At 33.3% G+C, this 20,629-nt stretch overlaps 2 protein-coding genes across 2 annotated transcripts; both read left to right on the forward strand.

Moving 5' to 3' along the window:
- Positions 1 to 3,056: 3,056 nt before the first annotated feature.
- Positions 3,057 to 5,212, forward strand: LOC103874745 (tobamovirus multiplication protein 2A). The gene is made up of 7 exons (XM_009153180.3): positions 3,057 to 3,216; positions 3,503 to 3,788; positions 3,873 to 3,972; positions 4,106 to 4,186; positions 4,253 to 4,357; positions 4,523 to 4,732; positions 4,834 to 5,212. The coding sequence occupies exons 2-7, from the start codon at positions 3,553 to 3,555 to the stop codon at positions 4,939 to 4,941; spliced, it is 840 nt and encodes a 279-aa protein (XP_009151428.1). The 5' UTR covers positions 3,057 to 3,216; positions 3,503 to 3,552; the 3' UTR covers positions 4,942 to 5,212.
- Positions 5,213 to 8,148: 2,936 nt separating this feature from the next.
- Positions 8,149 to 16,217, forward strand: LOC103874879 (glycine-rich cell wall structural protein 1.0-like). The gene is made up of 4 exons (XM_033292660.1): positions 8,149 to 8,220; positions 8,542 to 8,645; positions 8,750 to 8,841; positions 16,027 to 16,217. The coding sequence occupies exons 1-4, from the start codon at positions 8,149 to 8,151 to the stop codon at positions 16,215 to 16,217; spliced, it is 459 nt and encodes a 152-aa protein (XP_033148551.1).
- The last annotated feature ends 4,412 nt before the right edge of the window (positions 16,218 to 20,629 follow it).

Genomic DNA, 20,629 nt, shown 5'->3' on the forward strand with positions numbered 1-20,629 from the left:
TGTGACGATCAAGAATGAAGATATCTTCAGTGATTTGATCATTTTCAGTGAAGCTGAAGATCGCTGTAACCTATACATAGTAATAAAAGAAAGAAAGAAAAGCCTCAATAAGTATTCGAGACGTGGGAAAATATAACATGAATATAGCTTATAAAATCAAAACCATTTATCACATTTATATTTTCTGGTAAGATGTGCAACATCTACAAGACAATCAACGATTAACAAAACCCTCCATAAAATATATATGATAATATTTAAAAAAAATTCACTTATTTCAGGTACAATTTTAGTGGACAGCTCAAAACAAAAACCAAAAAGAAAGCTAAAAATGACAATAATGTGACAGTTTGAAAGTCAATTCGACTTAGTGGGAACTACACAAGTTCAATTATTTATTATCAAGCAAGACGAACCTTTAGATGACGCCAGATAAGAGTTAAATGATACTTATATCTTTATATATCAGGTAAGAAAATTTGTTGTATCGTTAAAGAGGATGCTTGGCATTCTTGTATCTTCATGTACTACCATTTTAGTTACACTTATCCCAACACTGAGATGAACAAAAGAAATATACAATACGAAGATGAGATCAGAGTTACTGCAACAAAAGCATTAGTAACATATTTTTCGAGTGGATATCCAAGTACCTAATTTAAAAATGTGAGTCATTTGAGATCATTAAATGAAAAGTAAGAGTTACATTAGGTTGAAGAAAACAAAGAGTAACATTTGGTTGCGGATTACAATAGTTATAATTGATATTGTTATTAGGTTGCCATAGAAGTTACTGCATCAAACTTACATTACAAACAAATAAAGCAATTAATGAGATCTAGAACGTTACCTAAATGTTCTTCAATTAGTGCAGTGGAAGCTCAGATTGCATCCAGATTGTGGTGATGACATTGGGGAACAAACAACATCGACGACTCTTAGCGGTTTTTGCCCTGATAGTGATGGGAACACCCGATACATAAAAGTTATGGAGCAATCTGATGGGATCATCACCTTTCAATCCTATGCGTCTCTTCTTCACTTCGTGATTGGATAGAACTTAAGTGTAGTGACGATTTTCCTTTCCTAGAGGGAATTGTACAACAACAAAGAGAACCAACTAGGTATAATTTCATGATTAGTTAATATTTATAAGAAGATATCAAAGCTATTAATGAAGACCATAATATATATTCAAGATAGTGTTTATTAGAAGGAAAAATGATTGCTAGCTACATGGACTATTAACCACCACATGGCTAGTCATGCAGACTGAACAAATGTATATCTAGCTACATGAAGTATATGTTATACATGACAACATCCCTCAACTTAATGATGTTATGGAATTAACATCACAAGCTTAATTTCATTAATCCAAAAAGTGACATGGACGTCTGTGACATTAACTCCATTTAATTCTCTCATACAGTTTTGGAATAGATTTCATTATCGAAATCATAAAAGAATATGTAACACATAAAACCAATGAATCAATCTTCAATTTAACAGAATAGCACAACAAAAGAGCTCAAATAAAGTAACATTAAAGGTCTGTTTTATGCTGTATCTTTAAGTGGTAAGAGGGATGAAGCTTATTAATAATCTGGCAATCAAATACAACATATTTCAACCTCAATTCTTCTTTAACATTCGCTATTAAACTCTATGAAAAAGAAAAAAATCAGTTAACTAAGAGAAACTATATTTCTATAAAACAATTACCTAGGACTTGACAAGCTCAACAACTATTTTCAAAAAAACCGATAGAATCAATTTAAATTGAGACAGTGTTTCAAACAAACAATAGCGGAACTTTGAATGAATTTGGACCAAACAACGCGATAATCATACCGACTAATGTTAGATTTATTCCAGGTGATAAAATAACCCTTAACGATCAAATCTTTTCATAGACCACTCGGCTGTTGATGCCTAGGCATGGGGATTCGAGATTTTGGGTCGGGTTCAGATCGGTTCTTTTCAAGTCCGTATCTTTCGGTTACTAGACACTTGGATCCAATTAGATATTTGGAAATTTTTGGTTTGGATTCGAGTCGGTTCCTTTCGTATACGGATTGATTAAGATCTATAATTAAAATACCTATAAAATATTTATAATTTTCTAGGTCTGTAACGAGCCGGGTTCAAGTATTTATTATCAAAAAACTCAAATAACCAAAACTTCATCAAAATTAGCTAATTCATCATATTTATCGAAAGTTCTAAAAATAACCAAAAAAATTATTAATAATCAAGTTAGGCAGTTTAAACTCTAAATTTGCCATTTAAAATTTTACACTAATTGAAAATATTACAAAAATAATAATAAATATTGCAAACGAAAATATAATACAATTAAATCATAAATTAAATATATAAACTAGTCTTGGATATTCACATTTTTGATCAGATATAAATTGATTTTTATTTGGTTGAGTCTATTCGAGTCAGTTATTTTTTGATTTGGATTTATTCGTGTCAGTTTTTTTTTTGGGTTTTTGTTTTTGGTAGAAAATTTTTAAACCCAGTTAAATACTTGTATATTTTTGTTCGGTTTCGAATCAAGTATTTTCCAAGGTTTGGATGGGTGGGGAAAATTCTTTTGATGCGCTTCAAATTTTTAGACATTGCCTAAAAGGCTAAAATATATATAGATTCTTATATGTAAAATCGAAATTGTTATCAGGCACGGTAACGTTCATGATAATTACAGTAAATCCGCAAATAGTCGATGTCACGTGTCAAAAAGGATTGCATTCAGTCAACAGTGATAAAGCAAGTGTCAACTGCACTCCGAAGCGGGTTGAAGATATTTAGTCCTGGTTAGATCCATTCTGAACCACGTTCTGAAGATGAACTAAAGTTGGATTTGTGTTTTAGTAAAATTACAAACAGAAATTGTGTGGGACTGTACATTCCATTCCACACACAAAAGAAAAAAAGAAACTAATTTTAATTGCCGACTGAATAATAATAAAGATTATCATCGAAAGACACGTACACCGACTTGGGCTCCTGACACTTAAAAGGCCTTATATATCTTCAAGTTGTCCATTTATAAAAATAAAAAGCCAGCTGGCACTAAAAATACAGCAAAAATACAAAACAGAAGAAAATTCCATTCCATTCCCTTCGGGTTTTCTTCCCCTTCCTCTCGACGACAAAGATAAAAACTAAAAACTATCTATTCAGACCTTTGCTCGAACACTCTCCGTAAGTTTCTTCCCTCTCGATCCCCTAATTCCGGTTCACCGATTCGCTGTCCTTGTCCCGATCTGAACTAATTCGATTCTTATAAACTTTTGTTATCCGGAAATGCTTCGTGGAATCATTTCTGTGATGATTAGGAAAATTTGATTTATTTCATCTCTTACTTGATTTTTGATTCGTGTATAGTCACGGCATGTCGGATTTTTGAATTTTTGTAATAACATATTTTCTAGGGTTGCCTAAGTAGTTTTAGTTTCGATTAATTTTAGTTTTTCATCCTTTTTTTCAGCCAAAGCTGAGTCAACCATACATAAAGGAGCCGAGTCGTTAAAGAACAAAATGGCATGTAGAGGTTGTTTGGAGTGTTTGCTAAAGTTACTCAACTTTCTTCTGGCGGTTGCTGGACTTGGCATGATTGGTTATGGTATCTACTTGTTTGTCGAGTACCAGAGAGCAACCGATAACAACTCTCTTAACTTCACTCGCGACGACCAAAGTCACGTCTCTTTCGGGAGGCCCATGCTTATGTCTCTCGCTCTCTCTTCCAATGTCTTTGACAATCTCCCCAAAGCTTGGTATGTATGTATATATGTGTTTTACTAGTTATTTTTTCTGTGTCCCAAAAAACATAATCTTGGTCACGTGAAACTGAACTGCAGGTTCATCTACTTGTTCATTGGTATCGGCGTGGCCCTGTTTGTTATTTCATGCTGTGGCTGTGTTGGTACTTGTTCCAGGAACGTCTGCTGCTTATCTTGTGTATCCTGGCTCACCATGCTTCTCTTTGATTTGTTTGCTCTTGTGAATCTGTCATTATTACTACCTTATTTATTGTCATTGCTACTACTCTCTGCTTTACAAACAACCTTTTAGATTCCTTAATTGAGATTAGTACTCTCTGCTTCTCATCTTGTTGATCTTGGCGGAGCTTGGAGCTGCTGCGTTTATCTTCTTCGACAACAGCTGGAGAGATGTGAGTGTTCTGAAGTCAGGACTGTACTCAATTCTTAGCTAACCATTTTGTATATCTGTTCTCTAGGAAATTCCTTCTGACAGGACTGGAAACTTCGATACTATCTATAACTTCCTCAGAGAAAACTGGAACATTGTGAGATGGGTAGCTCTAGGAGCCGTTGTTTTCGAGGTAAGAGCAAGCAAACTTTTGATATCAGTATTAAATATTTTTGATGAATAAAACTTGTCTGCAAAACTCTCTTGAAAAATTTAATATCCCTGTCTACTCAGAATATTGCAATGGAAACATACTATCACCTCTAAAAACTCTTAATGCTGTCTTGTTTACTCGCAGGCTTTGCTTTTCTTGCTTGCCCTTATGGTTAGGGCAGCTAATACACCAGCGGAGTATGACAGTGATGACGAGTTTATTACTCCACCGAGGCAGATCAGGCAGCCATTTATCAACCGCCAACCCGCCCCTGTTACTGGTGTCCCAGTCGCTCCTACTTTAGACCAACGCCCGAGCCGCAGTGACCCTTGGAGTGCACGTATGAGGGAGAAGGTAACATGATTAAATTGCTTAAAAGCTTTTGAAACAACAATTGAAAAGAAACGAGATACTCTGAGATTCGCTGATGTGTGTTTTTTTTTTTGTTGAACCAGTATGGGCTTGACACATCTGAGTTCACATACAATCCCTCAGAGTCGCACCGGTTCCAGCAAATGCCAACGCAACCAAATGAAGAAAAGGGTCGATGCACCATCATGTGAGTCCATGCTAAAAGGTCTTCAAAAGAGAGAGTTCAGTCGGTTCTCTTTTCCTGTTTTCTTGTCTTCGTGTGTAGCAATCAAGAGAGTCAGTGAAACTAGAGGGTTGTTTCTAGGTTGATGATGATTGACTCTTAGCATTGGAGATCTCTCTAATCAACCTAGAAAACTCTTTTTGTTGTGTCTTTGTAGTCGTTTGTAATTTCATCTTTGGTTGTTTGATTCGGTCCTATAATTCTTATTATATATAAAATTCATCTGCTTCATCATGTTATCTAAGTTTTAAGACTAAGTTTTATGAGAGTGTTCATGAATACACACACCTAAACATGTTAAAGAGAGTCGAGAAGATGATATACTTTTTTGGTTCTTCATTTGGTCAATACAGGGGCTGTTTGTTTCATCATTTATCATCTCCATCCAAATGATTCATTTGTATGATCTATTCAGATGATCCATTCATATTTTTGTGATTGTTTGTTTATCCATCCATATGGCTCATCTAGATGAATCATCCAAATAAATCTTATGTTTGTTTCTTTATTTTCATTTCCATTCAAATGAGTTTAGTAAACAAATTACCAAAATACCCTTGTGTTGGTTTAATCACATGTTTGATATTAATTTTAACTATATTACATTTAATTATTTAGTTTAATATATTTACATTAGAATTATTTCAAAATTAACAATTTTTTTTTTTGCAGTTTGGGTGGGAAAAAAAGATTTTTCGGTTTTAGCAAGAAACGCACTTTTTTGGTTTCAGCCGAAAAACAAGATTTTTCGGTTCTGGCGGAAAAACGAGATTTTTTTGTTTTGGCGGGAAAATACAAATTTTTGGTTTTGGCGAGAAAACACGTTTTTGCAGTTTTGGCAGAAAAAGACGTTTTTGGCGGGAAAACGCATTTTTGCCGTTTTGGAAGGAAACACGTTAAAACGAAATTTTTCGGTTTTGGCGAAAAAATGAGATTTTTCGTCATTGACGGGAAAACGCGTTTTGCGGTTTTGGCGGGAAAACACATTTTTGGCGGGAAAATGCGTTTTTGCTGTTTTGGCAAGAAAACGCGTTTTGCGGTTTTGGCGGAAAAACACGTTTTTGCGGTTTTGGCGGGAAAACATGTTTTGACGGGAAAACGCGTTTTTGCGGTTTTGGCGGGAAAACATGTTTTTGCGTTTTTACGGTTTTAGCGGGAAAACAAGATTTTTTAGTTTTGGCGAGAAAATGAGATATTTCGGTTTTGGCGGGAAAACGAGATTTTTCGGTTTTGGCGGGAAAACAAGATTTTCGGTTTTAGCAGGAAAACGCGTTTTTTTTTGTTTTTGACGGAAAAATACGTTTTTGCAATTTTGGCGGAAAAATGTGTTTTTGTGTGTTTGGCGGAAAAATGTGTTTTGGGGTGTTAGCGTGAAAACATGTTTTTTGTGATTTTGGCATGAAAACACGTTTTTTGATTTTTGCGGAAAAACACGTTTTTGCAATTTTGACGGAAAAACACGTTTTTGCAATTTTGACGGGAAATTGCGTTTTTGGGGTTTTGGCGTGAAAAAATAATTTTTAGGTTTTCGTGGGAAAACGTGTTTTTGTAGTTTTGTTAGTTTTCGTATGTGAGAAAAATGATATTATTTTTAGGTTTGTAATTTGTGAATTACATTAGGGGCATAATAGACACTATTTTGAATGAACCATCTCCATTCAAAAGATCCAAATTGGTTCAGCTGAATAGACTTTAAAATTAAGCCTAAATTTTCAAAAGTCATCCGAATGATCTATCTGAATGAGTTTCACTTTTAGTGTCTAAATAAACAAAACTCTCATCTTCATCCAAATAACTCATCCAGATGGAGAAACAAACAGACCCACAGTCTTCATTTGGTGAACTCCATCGAGTCCAGATTTGAACAATTTCAAATATATGAAAAAACTTGGTCTTTTGGATTTTTGTTTGATTTAAAAAAAAAAACTAAAAGTGATACTTTGAGAACATCATATTTAAATTTTGAAGTTTCTTTACAGAATGGTACGCATTTAAACATAGTTCAAGAATCAATATTCATGGAAATTCAAAAGTTTACCGAGTGCTCGACCTTTTTTTTAAAAAATGAAATATTATTATCAAAACACAGGTTGATTATTTCAGTATCGGTCGCACAGCTGAAAGAAGTTTTTCGAAGTTGAAACTGATAAAATTATTTTTCGTTCTACTATGAGAAAAAGACCAAAATAGCACTAAATCAAGTTTTTGTTCCCAAACTAGCACTCAAGGTCAAAAGTCACAAAATAGCACTCAAGGGGTGGGGTTTAGGGTTTACGGTTTAGAATTTAGGGTTTAGAATTTAGAATTTAGGTTTTAGGGTTTAGAGTTGAGAAGTGAGGTTTTGGGGATAAGATTTCAAATTTTGAAAAATAAAAAAATTTAAATTTTTCAAAAGATAAAATGTTATTTTGGTCATTTTAGTTTTTGAGTGCTATTTTTGTGATATAAACTTAGAAATGTGCTATTTTGGAGATTTGCCCATCTACTATTTCACAAGAAATGTTAACTGGGTTGGATACAGGAAAAAAATGTAAGAAAAGTTATATTTCAACAATAAATGATCTAAATATCACTGTTTTTTTATGTAGTGCTAATAGAGTTGCCTTGTTCATAACCTTGAAAGGCTTGTTACTCAAAGAAAATCAACTTTAATCATTAAGGGCCGATGACCCAAAAAGAAGTGATTAAAGCCTAGACGAATGCACGTGGCAAAGTAGTTGTTGGGATAAAAAAAAATAAGAATTTTTCTTGAATTTTTTATACTCTAACACACATTATGTCTTTTCAATACCACATTAAGACACTTGTGGCTGGAAGCACACTTTATCTATGTGCAATGTCTTGCATGCCCCTCAACTACATTCCCTTCTTCTAGTTCTCCTCTGACGAGTCAATCCCACTCAACTCTCTTATTGATAAAATAATAATTTCTAAATTGCAATTTCATAAATCAACTTTTGAATTTGGGAAACTACGTATATTGTCTCTCCCATTTGTGAGTCTCAGATCTACTTTCTCCATTTCCTGAACTCCTATCCCTAATCTCGTGATACACCTCCATATCTTTTTCATCAATTGTTGGAGAACATCAGACAATCCAGAGGCCTTGCCCTTCATAATCTTTCTCCAATTTTCTTTGTTTTTCGTCGCCCTTCTTCATCATCCGTAACGAACCATGACGAAATTGAAGTCAAAGAAGAAAGCGAAGATTACTGAGCAACCAAACCCACCACAAACACTTAAACCGGTATCAGGATCATAACTGTCAGAATCAAGCCGTCGTCTTTGTCGCCTTTCGATCCGAAGCTCTTCAAGCCACTCTCCGTCCAGTAAAAGCTGTTGAAGATGTTCCTCGAAGACTCTGTTCTCTATCATATCCAAAAGGTTGGTTCTTCCATTCATCAATTTGTTTTCTATAATTTTAATTGAAGTTAAAGCTGAGGGATTATGTTTGGGTAACTCTGCTCAAAGCTGAGGGATTTTTATTAATCCTTGTCCACATTTTTATATACATTAATTGTGTCTATGTCCACATTTTTATATACATTAATTGTGTCCGTGTCCACAGCTTACGACTACTTCTCCTGAACTTGATGTGAAGAAACCCCAAGATATTGTTCGTCCTGGGAGTTTGAGTTTGTTAGTTGAAGCTTATGATCGAGGCGTTCAAGTGTGTGCTGAATATGCTAAAACTTTTTATCTTGGTTAGGATCTTTGGTTTCTCTTCTCTAGCTTTGGTGTAACGTTGAATTGTATGTTCATTTTCTGAGTTGTAGTGGTTTTGTTACTGGAACTTTGCTTATGACACCAGAAAGGCGTAAAGCCATTTGGGCTATCTACGGTGATTACGGCAACAAGCAGATCCATTGTAATTCTTTTATCTATTGGCCAATTAAATCTTTTTTGCAAGAAGCTGAAATAAATTCTTTTACCGATGACTAAGAATTTCACGTTTCAGATATACATCTCTTTTTCATTGATTCATTTTCTTTTTATATATATGTTCACATTTTTATTGTTCACATTTTTTCATCCATGTCCACACACTTATTCCATCCACGTCCACATCTAGGCCTGACATCTAGCTCGTCAATGTCCTCTTCAACATGTTCTCCTTCGTCTGTTTCCAAACTGCAAATATTACATACAATCTTCTTTTCATAAATCTCAAGCAATTACCTTTTTTCTCCTCAGCGGCGGCTCGTTTCAGTCTCTACACAGAAGAAAAACCCTGCATTTATTGTCGACACCTACCATTTTTGAAAACAAACCAGGAATAAGCCCCAAACCGTCGGATTGATTTACATCCAACGGCTGAAATTTGTCCCTCTTACCAACAACATACGTAACTAAGTTTAGTACCCACTTAACGACACGTTCTCTCTCAATTTCTCAGATCCACCAGCGAGGGGCATTAATGTCCAGAAAAAGCCAGCACATCTATAAAGTGTCTGACCAGCAAGAAGTGTCTTATAGCGTTAAAAAAGACAAAAACGTGTCCTATGTTGTAATGCACTCATTTTTCTCTCTAGGACATTTTATGTCTTATGTATTACTCAATAAGACACTTCCTGCTTGCCACACACATTATAGCTGCGTAAAGTCTTTCATGCCCTCATATTTGACCAGATTACACAAAGACTAAGAAGAGAAAACTAACTATGGTTCTTTCTCTTCTCTTCTCAATACTTTCTTTATTTTAAATAAACAAAAGACTTCTTCTCTCTCTTATTTCGAATCTCAAAATCATTTTCTCAAATCCATGAATTTTAATCTCACTGATTTCTCTTTCACCTCTAGTTTCATTTGATTTCAAAACCAACCATGATGCCTCACCAGATGATGTATGCGCCTCCTTACTCTCCTTATCAACACTATAATTATTTGTATCATCATCACCAATCTCGTGGTGGCAAACATAAAAACGCTGAGAACGTTGAGAACTGGATCGATTATTTTGCTTTAGTGGATGGATGATAGTTACCTTAATTGCTTATTTTCTTTCGTTGGAGAAGTAAGTATGTGCTTCACTCTTTTTTTTCCTCTTTTCAAAAAAAAAATTGTGTTTTTCCTTGTTTATGTACAAAGTCTTCTTATTTGGTGGATTAGATTTATTTTGTTCCTTGATGGTTTTGTTCATTGTTTGGCTGTTGTAATCACTTTTGAGTTTTGAAACAAAGTGTGTAAAATAACTTAATTTATTGAGAAAATAATTTGAATGTTATATGGACAAAAAATCAAAATGGAAAAACACAAAAAACACATTCAAGTTGTTCGACGAAATGCTCTATAAAAATATGCATATCCATAAAACGGTGTCCACACAATCCTATATGATATATAGAAATATGTATATCCACAAAATAGTGTTCACAAAACCTCGTTCACAAGAACTCGTTCACATGGACATCAAAATTTATTACAAATAAATATATACATTATGGATATCAAAATGTAGAAGAGAAAAAGTTATAACTTATTTTATACATTAATATAGATTTTAAACATTATAATTTGTAATAATGACCAAAAAAATATGTTGAGAATGTACATAAACACTACACGATATGCATAAAGCACTTGTCCATAGATACTAAAAAATTATGTAAGATGATTAGGAATATAAGAACTTGTCCAAGAAAACACATCCATGAAACTTAGTTCATGAAACCTCATCCACGAAAATTTTAAAGAGATTTTCTACATTTTTTATCCATCCATGTCCACATCTTTTTATGTTCACGTATTTTTCTTATATGTTCATAATTTTGCATCCACACTTCTTATGTCCATACATTTTTTTATATAATTGTTGAAATATATAAAATATATATGAAAATAGATGTTAAAATATAGAGAAAAACAAATTATAATTTATTGAAATAATTATACTTTCTTCAAATGTCTTAAACTCTGAGAAAAAAACAAATAAAAACATAAGAACTTTGCAAAAAAAACAAAGGAAAAGTTGAGAAGAAAGTATTCCCGAGAAACCAAACTTAATAACTCCTACAAAACGCAGGGCTGTACGGTCGCTTTCCAGTTGGCGAGAAATAATAAAAAAATACTGACTCAACCTTGGTCTCAGTTAAGGAAGTGAGGGGCACAATGGTCCGAAACCAGCTCAGAATCAAGACAAAGTGTTCCTCCAACAAGTTGTGTCTGAGTGTGTCAAAAAAGATAAAAAAGTGTTCCAAACCGTTATCGACTCAAGAAATAAACAGGGTGCTATTGGTAAGTGAATTTTCACGAATTGAAAAAAAATTAGATTTCATTATTATTGGTTCTTGGATTTTAAAAATCTTAATAAGTCGATGTATATAATTTTTACAATCTACATAACTTTTAAAATCTATCAATTCTTAAAATTCACAAACTCTACACAAATTCATCTCCCAATAACCCCCAAAAAGAGTTGGTAAAAATAGCAGGAGCGAAAATGATGTTGAAAATATGTGAATATTTATTCGATTATTTTTGTTTACATTAAATGTATTTCATTATGGTTCACTCTTTATGCAAAAGTTCTGAAGAATGGCATGTGTATCAGATGCTAAATTGATGAACCAGGTTCGCTGTAACTAAATCAGATGATATACCAAGACAACAACCCGGTCAGATAACTTGATGTCATACATAATTTTCCTGTGCTTTATCAGTTTGTAATGATACTTTTACCATCAATGTACATTTGAAAGTGTACACACTTTAGGAGAAATAGCAATTGACGTTGTGGAGATTTGAAAAAGAAGAGGGCTTTCAAATTTTTTGTAATCTTTATGTTGTAAGTTTTAACTAGATATTGTTCAAATGACAGATCAAATTCACAAAAGCTGCTATAAGGCAATCCTTCTGCAAACAGTTGCAATGCTTCAACAATTATACAATGATTAACTTTTCAATTTTTATCCCACACAAAATTTGGAGTGGAAACAAACTAAATTTACAGTAACTATTTTATTTTGTTACTGTTCACTACACTTGCAACTTAAATTCTATGCAAGAGGATTCACCAAAAAACATCATCGACATCACAATTTTTTTCTAATCAATTTTCCTTTCCACGAAGATATTACATGACCAACTTATATCATTCATAAGACTGTAAGCCTTTTAACATGGGAATCACGAAGTCGAAAAAGGGGAGCATTTCACTGAGCCAAGAACTTTTACATAAGAATGTAAGCCTTTTAACAATTACTTCACATGATTCAGAGCTAATGAGACCTCCACTTTGTTCAATCATGCATTTTAACACCAGTTGATCAACGATCAGAAGCAAAAGATCATATGTCAAACAACAGATGATCATAATCAATTATTTAATCATGAACAAATCAGGCAGGGTTATGTTTTCAATATAGTGTTTTTTTGGTAGAAGCATTATGTTTTTATAAAACTTCACATATATTTTATTTTCAAATACAGAAACGAAAAATACAGGAAAAATAAGTACAAATGTATATAAAACCCTGTTTCGGCAATATACTGTAGGCATGTTTTAGAAAGAATCGATGATATCCTATAGAATTTTGAATTTTACCATAAATTTTTCAGTTATATTATGATAATCCAAACGACAATGTAATTATTATTTGAATTTCAAAGATAGTTTATCTAACAGTAGGGAAGTTTGTAACTTAATAAGGTATATATTTTATAACTTTTTACACTAAAATAAAATTTACTGTCGACCAAAATGTGGTGATGTTAATGATAAGAAATAACAGTTCACAACATTTTAAAATATAAAAAAATTAGTTTTTGCTTTAAATTTTAAAACATGTCTCTAAATTGAAAAAGTTACATTTTGAATTGATCAATTGTAGTTTCACTTCCATGCAGGTATTAGTATATTATAAATGTAAGTTATCTATGGACAAATAAAAGTTCATTGAATTTTTTTTATCTCTTACAATCAATTTTCAAGAAATCACCATATGGTAACTAACTATTTTCGGGGTATAGGTGTTAACAAATTATTGATTTATTTTAAATATTTTGCATCCACATTACATATTTAAGTTTTTAGCTTTATTTATAAAATAGTTTTGATGAATTATAAAAATCACATCTACAAAAAAATAAAATAAAATTGTGGATTTGCACTAAAATTATTGTTTAATTAAAAAAATTAAACCAGTTTAGATCAGTTTATACTAATTTAAATTGATTTAGACCCATTGAAATTAATTTACAAAGCATTGTTTGCTTTATTATTTTTATTCTTTTACAATATACAATTTAGGGAGGCAAGCTTAACTTTGATAGATCATTACACTCCATTTAGCGAACGTCTTAAGCATATTTTTATCTTGGAGAACTCTCTGCAACTTATATTTGACACTATGTTTCCATTGCATAATATTTCATACATCAATTGTTTCCTATCTAATGTTGATTAATTTTCTTTTGTATTTTGGGGTTAAATTTTGGAGGAAACTCACTTTCAAATTTTCTTACATCATCATTTCCTATAAAAAAATCCTAATTAGATATTTTAGATTAATTTATTTAAATATGACTTATTACGTAGGGTTAGGACTAAAAGTTAATGTCCACATTCTTATAAGTAGTTACACCTCTTAAATAGTCGCTTCATTTTTTTCTCATTTGTGTCCCTCTAAAAAGGTCATTTTTGTTAAAAAAATATATTATGATAAACCAAGCGATAATATTATTCAATGCAATTTCTAGGTGTATTACCATTATATTCTCTGCACCAGTCATCTAATATTTAATCTTTAATCAGTCTTTTATTTTTCGAAATCAGGGTGTATATTGTAATAAAAAACTTCACATCCAGAAATTGATATTTTTCAATAATGATATTTGCTTGTTCTTCTTTTGAGTATTGTCAATATTTATACACTAGTCTTGCAGTTACTTTATCATCATTAGAATTATTTTTGATTTATAAAGTCTTTTGATTGATGATCAGTATTTTAAAATAAATAAATTTTGTTGAATATGACTATTTTGTAAATACAATTTATTAATATCAAATAACTAAAATTGGCACTAAAGAATTGAATTGCCGTGCGAATGCGCGGGTTTGTTTCCAAATGTATATAAATTCAAACCAAAATTCAATAGATCGGTCAAAAATCAAATGTGCGTAATGTTTGTATCTGGTCAGAGACCGCGTGAGAGATGACACATCGGTTCAGCGTAGAAACATCAATTGAAATTCAAATCCATTTACAAGATTTATGGGAATATCGCATTTTAAACATTCAGAGTGTCACTTTCTAGCACTTTAAACATTGAACTTTTTTGACTACCACTTTAAACCTTCAAAGTGACGTTTTTATCATAATAAACCTCCAAAGACGTTTTCTGTTCATAGACGACCGGTACTGTTCATTTTACAGGTCAAAATGATGACGTGTCAGTTTCTTTAAAAAATACAGAAAAATACGAACGAAAGTAGAAAAAATCGTAAAAAATTCAAAAAAAATTTAAAAATCTAAAAGTTAAATAAAAATAAAAATATCAAACTTAAAAATAAAATTCAATATTAAAAATTAGAAAAATTTACAAATAAGATCTAAAAAAATGTCAAATTAAAAAAAAATTTAGAAATTCTAAAAATTCTAAAATAAGAGATAAAATATTAAAAAATAATTTGAAATTTTTCTTTATTTATTTGTATTTATATATTTAGAGCATAAGAGTCTTTTGCATCTCTAATGAAACATTTTGGTCATTTTTTTTCTTAAAAAATCTTTTTGGGACAAAACTCAAAATAATATATTTGAGAGAATTACTAGCCATGCGTGTAGCCACCATCAACTAACATGGGGTGAAATTGGCAACCCCCGAGATGCTTTTTGCAAAGTGTACTTAGGCGCTAGTAGGGTTATGTAAGGTGTCTAGATATCCGGATTATCAAAAAAAAGTTTTTGGTGGTATCAAGTTTTGATATACTCCCTCCGTTTTATATTATAAGTAGTTTTAGCAAAAAATGTTTGTTTCACAATATAAGTAGTTTTCATATTTCAATGCACATTTTCTCTTTATTAGATATTGTGTAACCAATCAAATAATGCTAGCTTTTTTATAATAAGTTGATTTTATTAATTAAATAATATTTTTTACAAAAACAACAATTTCTTAATATTAGTGCTTTTAACTAAAACTACCTACAATATAGAACAGAGGGAGTATTGTTTTTGATGGTGGCAAGTTTTGATATCATCTAAGTGACAGTCACTTTCAAAAAATGGAATTTTAAAATAAATATAATTTTTTGGTTAAATATTTACAATTGTAATTTTTAAGTTTGAAGTTTTAATTTTAGATCTTATTTTAGAATTTTAAAATTTTATTTTATTTTTTCAATTTGACATTTTAATTTTAGATCTTATTTTTGAATTTTTAATATTTTATTTTATTTTTAAGTTTGAAATTTTAATTTTTATGTTTTTTGAATTTTTAGATTTTTTTAATTTTGTTTTGAATTTTTTAAAAAATTTCCAATTTCATTCGAATTTTTCTGTTTTTTTTTAAGAAACCGATACGTCGTCATTTTGACCTGTAAAATGAACATTACCGGTCGTCTATAAACATGAAAACATCTTTGGAGGTTTATTATGATAAAAATGTCACTTTGAAGGTTTAAAGTGCTAGTCAAAAAAGTTGAGTGTTTAAAGTGCTAGAAAGTAACACTCTGAGTGTTTAAAATGCGATTTTCCCAAAATTTATCATATATTTGGCGTCAAAGCTTCAGAGGTTACGTTTTATTCAAGTTTTATCCGTAACTAAACCTTGTAATGATTTTACAAAAAAAAAACCTATATCTTTGAATGTAAACATATAAATACTAAAAGTCTAAGTCAATGCAACCTAAATACGTTATTTATTTACAGAAAAACCTGAGAGACAAAAAAAATATGTGTTATATATATATCATCAAGACTTAATATTTAACGTAGAGATTTCAATCATTACTCTCAACTCAAGCCTCAGCTTGTGTTGTGTAACATGCATTTCTCAACAATAATCTTCATAATCGTTTTTGTTGTCGTTTTTTCTCTGGGGGTTCTTATAGCCATTTCCAATGGATGTGCGACTGGTGTCGTTATAGGAGGAGGTGGCAGTGGGGGTACTGAAGGGGGAGGTGGTGTTGGTGGTGATGACGGTGACTGTGAAGGCGGAGGTTTTGGTGGAGGCGGTGACTGGGGAGGCGGAGGTGGTGGTGGAGGCGGTGGCTGTGGAGGTGGTGGTGGAGGCGGAGAATGATTAAGAAATGAATCGTAACCAGGTCTTAGTTTGATTAGCTAGACTTCTTCTATAACGCGGTTTGATGTTTTTTGTTTGCTTCTTATGGGTCATTTCTAAGTGTTATAGGACAATTTCTTTATTTGGTTAGAATTTTACGGATCTTTTTTTTTTTTTTTTTTTTACGTCTAACGGCCATTTACTCAAATTTGAGGTGGTCTGGGTAACCAGACCAGAATAGAACAACTAATGAAAAGTAACTCCCAGTGAAAGGTCCTAGCAGTCTTAGCTAAAAAATCAGACATCTGGTTGCGCACTCGTGGCACATGGGTGATTTTGAATTCCGGGAAACAAATCTGAAGCGTCTCTATCTTCTCCAACTTTGTCGCGAAGCTTGGCCACTCCTGGGGCTCCTTTATCATTGCAATCAGTTCCTTGCAGTCAGTCCCAAAGCTCTGGCATGGCGAGTGTTGAAGCATATTCTCCATCGCTCATCGCAGTGCTTCTACCTCCGAATGCAATGCTGATTCACATCGAGTAAAATTATGTGTTCCCATAAGTTGTATGTTCTCCCAGCTATCCATCCAAACCCATCCACATCCACTAAAGCGATCTGAAGTTGTCCAGGACCCATCTAGCATGCAAATATTACCCAAGCTTAAGACTTGGATTTCCTCATTATCGCTGGCCTGTACTATCGGTGGTATCATCTCATTTGCATTAAACCATGCTTGACACTCACTTTCTGCGTATCGAACTAGTTCCAAAGGGTCTCTGTCTATTCCCCTGAATAGCTTATCATTACGAGCCTTCCAAATATACCAAATTATCCAGGGATAAGGATCCCTGTCTTGGTCTGGTTGTAAGATATCATTCTTCTTCCAGAATAGATAGTCCATGTTTGTGTAGACGCTTGACACTGGAAATATACCTGAGCTTGTAGGAGTTGCTGATAAGGACCATACTTGGAGAGCTGGAGGGCATTCAAATATTGCATGAGTTACAGATTCTTCTATTTCTCCACACCTTGGACAATAATTACCGCACCTCATATTCCGTATCACTAAGTTTCTCGTTACTGCCACCTGGCCCGTTATCAATTGCCATATAAGATGGCACATCTTCCTTGGCGCTTTCAACTTCCAAGCAAAGGCTTGAAGTTTAGTGATGCTCGGTTCCAGTATTTCCTTTTCTTCTTCTGGCTTCAATAGATTTTGAGCAATCCAGTAGCCAGATTTAACTGTATATTGGCCATTTCTCGTGTAGTTCCAGCAGAAAGTATCACGGCGATAAATAGAGCTTATGGCCATACTGCGTATGAGAGGATATATCATCGGGGTGGACATAATCCTCTAGTAGCCCTATGTCCCATTCCTTCGATTCCTGGTTAATGAGATCACTGACTCTCATATTTGGATGCATCACATATGCTACAGGTTTAGCTGGTCTAGCAGGTGTCGTTGGAATCCATGGATCCTCCCACACCTTGACTTCATAACCAGAATGAATGTTCTTTCTTATTCCCAGGAGCAAAAGCTTTCTTGCGGCGTAAATGCTTGTCCACACATATGATGGACTACTTGCAGAGATTACACCTAAAGGTGATGTCATTCAATAATACCTACCCCTCATGACCCGGACCACCAGTGAGTCAGGGTACTAAACCAATCTCCATAATTGCTTTGCCAATAATGCTAGATTAAACTCATGGATTAAACGAAAGCCAATCCAATTATACGGATCTTTAAGAAGAAGATTAGCACTCTCTCTATATAATTGTCGACTTCTTAAAACCGACGGTAAGAAGTAGCGCAGACTGCTCATATAAGTTAAAAATTAATGTTTTGCATGTTTCACGTACGGCTGTTTGTTGTAAAATAAATGTTTTGTGGTTGTGATTTGTGAATATCTAAATAATTAAAATTGCTATCAAAAGTTCGAAAACTACTTATTTTAATTTATTTATTTTATAAATATTTTACTTTATATGAATTCTGAAAGTCACCAAGTACATATTTTAATCAAGCAGTCTATGGTTGGAAGAAATCTATAATGTGTGATGGTCATTGTTGTAAAGGCACAAAGAAGAAGAAGATACATTATGAGATTTTAAGAAAATTATATATTTAGGCAACAGACACGGACGAACCAATCAGCTAAGACTTGGCTTGACTGTTGACTGCACGCTTTTGTAAGGACATCTTTTTGCCACAATCATAAAGATGCACATATTGGCAGCGGTTAGACCAGCTAGCAACCAGTAACCAGTCCAACCCACTGCGGTTCAAGGTCTTACCGAAGTACCGAACCAACGCTTGGTCGAGAAATCACCGCTAGAGAATCAATGACTGCGATCACTAGATTCTTAAGGAAGCTACCTGCGCCTATCACGCTTAGGTAAAATGCTATACCTAAGCTTCTCATACAATATGGGACTTTGTCGTAGAAGTACTCTTGGAGTCCACCGAGTGAAACGCCTCCGCAATGCCAATGACAATGAACTGAGAAGCAAGATGAAAGATTATTCTCGATTCTACGAAATTTTTATGAAAACATTTATGAAAGTCTTTCATTTGCTTCTTTTCTATGGAAATTTTATTTTCCCAGAATATATCCTAATTTTGGCCTAATCCTGTTTCTGACGATCGATTCAACAAAACACACTCATGGCTCTGTTGTGTTCGGTACGGTCAAGTCGTATTTTCTCAACTAGAGCTGCAATGATCATTGTGATGATGCCTCTTTGGTTCAGCGTAATAAAACAATTGGAATTCAAATCCAGTTACAAGATTTATCATATAATATTTGGCGTCAAAAGCTTCACAGGTTACATTTTATTCAAGTTTTATCCATGACTAAATCTTTGAAGCAAACTGTCTTTTGAATGTAAGCACATAAATATTAAAAGTCTAATTAGTCAATGTACAACCTAAACACGTTATTTGTATACAAGAAAACATTAGAGATAAAAACAAATATGTGTTATATACAGAGCCGGCCCTGAGTAGAAGCGGACCAAGCCCATGCTTCCGGCCGCCAAATAATAACAAGAAAATCGGCCGTATTTTTTTAAAAGTTTCTTTAGCTAAATTGGTTAATGCACAGCAATAAACCATCAAAGGTGATGAGTTCGAAATGTAACCAATACAACTATAGACATTTCTTTTTTTTTTATTTATAACTAATAGGCCCAAAAAAATTATTTTCGCTTCTAGCCCACCACTTCCTAGGGCCGGCTCTGGTTATATATCATCGAGACTTAATAGTTAACGTAGAGACATCAATCATTACTCTCAACTCAAGTCTCAAGCCTCCTCAACTTGTGTTGTGTAACCAGTGGCGGCGGCAGAAAATTTATTCAGGAAGGTCACAGTTAGACTACTCTTTAAAATTCAATTTTCGTAAGGGTCAATATTCTGTTTTGGTAGGGGTCAACAAAATATATTTGGTAAAGAATAACATTATTTATAAAATCCATGGGTGTCAATTGACCCCCCTCATTACCCTCTACCTCCGCCACTGTGTGTAACATGCATTCTATACAAATAATATGTCATAATCGTATTTGTTGTCATTTTTGCTTTTGGGGTTCTTACGCGCATTTGCAATGGATCATGTGTGACTGGAGTCGGTATAGGAGGAGGTGGTGATGAGGCCATTGAAGGCGGAGGTGGTGGTGATCACGGTGACTGTGGAGGGAGGTGGTGGTGGAGACGGTGGCTGTGGTTGTGGAGGTGGTGGTGGAGGCGGAGGTGGAGGCTGAGACTGATTAAGATATGCAATCGTTACCATGTCTTAGTTTGATTAGCTAGACTTCTATGTAGCGGTTTGTCTTCGGTTTGATGTTTTTTTTCAGTTCAAAAGAAAAAACTATAGGGAATTTTTTAAGAAAGAAGATTATCAGTCTGCCTATATCATTCTGTATTTTGGGTTGTGAATATATAAATAGTAAAATGACTATTAAAACTATATGTTATGATTTATTTATTCTGTAAATATCTATATTCGAAGTAGACTATTGTTGCAAGAAGTCTACAATTTGTGATCGTAGAGAATGATGAGAGTATAAGATTGGAAGAATTTTATATTGACTCATAATGATAAAGCTTATACATGTACAACTTATATAGGAAGATAAGAATATAAACGTTAAACCTAGTATAAATAATAAAAGATAAAAACGTTAACTAACTACGGTCGTTCTATATGGTAATGTATACTAAAACAGTCTAGAAGCAAAGGCACCACTTCCACTTTCCGACATGCTACGTGAATCATCCACAGCAATAACAACCTGGTAGTCACACTTGTTTGGCTTTGTTCTCCTCAACCAAATCTTATCTTTCCTATATGTTTAAACTGAGACTGTCAATAAACCAGTAAAGAGAAGAGACGAGTTCTCGTCGGTGGGTCCAGACAAAGACGTGTTTTAT

The sequence above is a fragment of the Brassica rapa genome, chromosome A05 (assembly GCF_000309985.2).
Source record: "Brassica rapa cultivar Chiifu-401-42 chromosome A05, CAAS_Brap_v3.01, whole genome shotgun sequence".
In the NCBI taxonomy this organism is placed as follows: domain Eukaryota; kingdom Viridiplantae; phylum Streptophyta; class Magnoliopsida; order Brassicales; family Brassicaceae; genus Brassica; species Brassica rapa.

Excerpts from the sequence above, each read along its gene's own strand:
- LOC103874879 (XM_033292660.1), top strand. The coding sequence starts at position 8,149 with ATGACGAAATTGAAGTCAAAGAAGAAAGCGAAGATTACTGAGCAACCA. Across the intron at positions 8,646-8,749 it reads TATGATCGAGGCGTTCAAGT|TGGTTTTGTTACTGGAACTT; the intron begins GTGTGCTGAATA and ends TCTGAGTTGTAG. Across the intron at positions 8,842-16,026 it reads CGGCAACAAGCAGATCCATT|CCATTTCCAATGGATGTGCG; the intron begins GTAATTCTTTTA and ends GGGTTCTTATAG.
- LOC103874745 (XM_009153180.3), top strand. The coding sequence starts at position 3,553 with ATGGCATGTAGAGGTTGTTTGGAGTGTTTGCTAAAGTTACTCAACTTT. Across the intron at positions 4,358-4,522 it reads TAGGAGCCGTTGTTTTCGAG|GCTTTGCTTTTCTTGCTTGC; the intron begins GTAAGAGCAAGC and ends GTTTACTCGCAG. Across the intron at positions 4,733-4,833 it reads GTGCACGTATGAGGGAGAAG|TATGGGCTTGACACATCTGA; the intron begins GTAACATGATTA and ends TTGTTGAACCAG.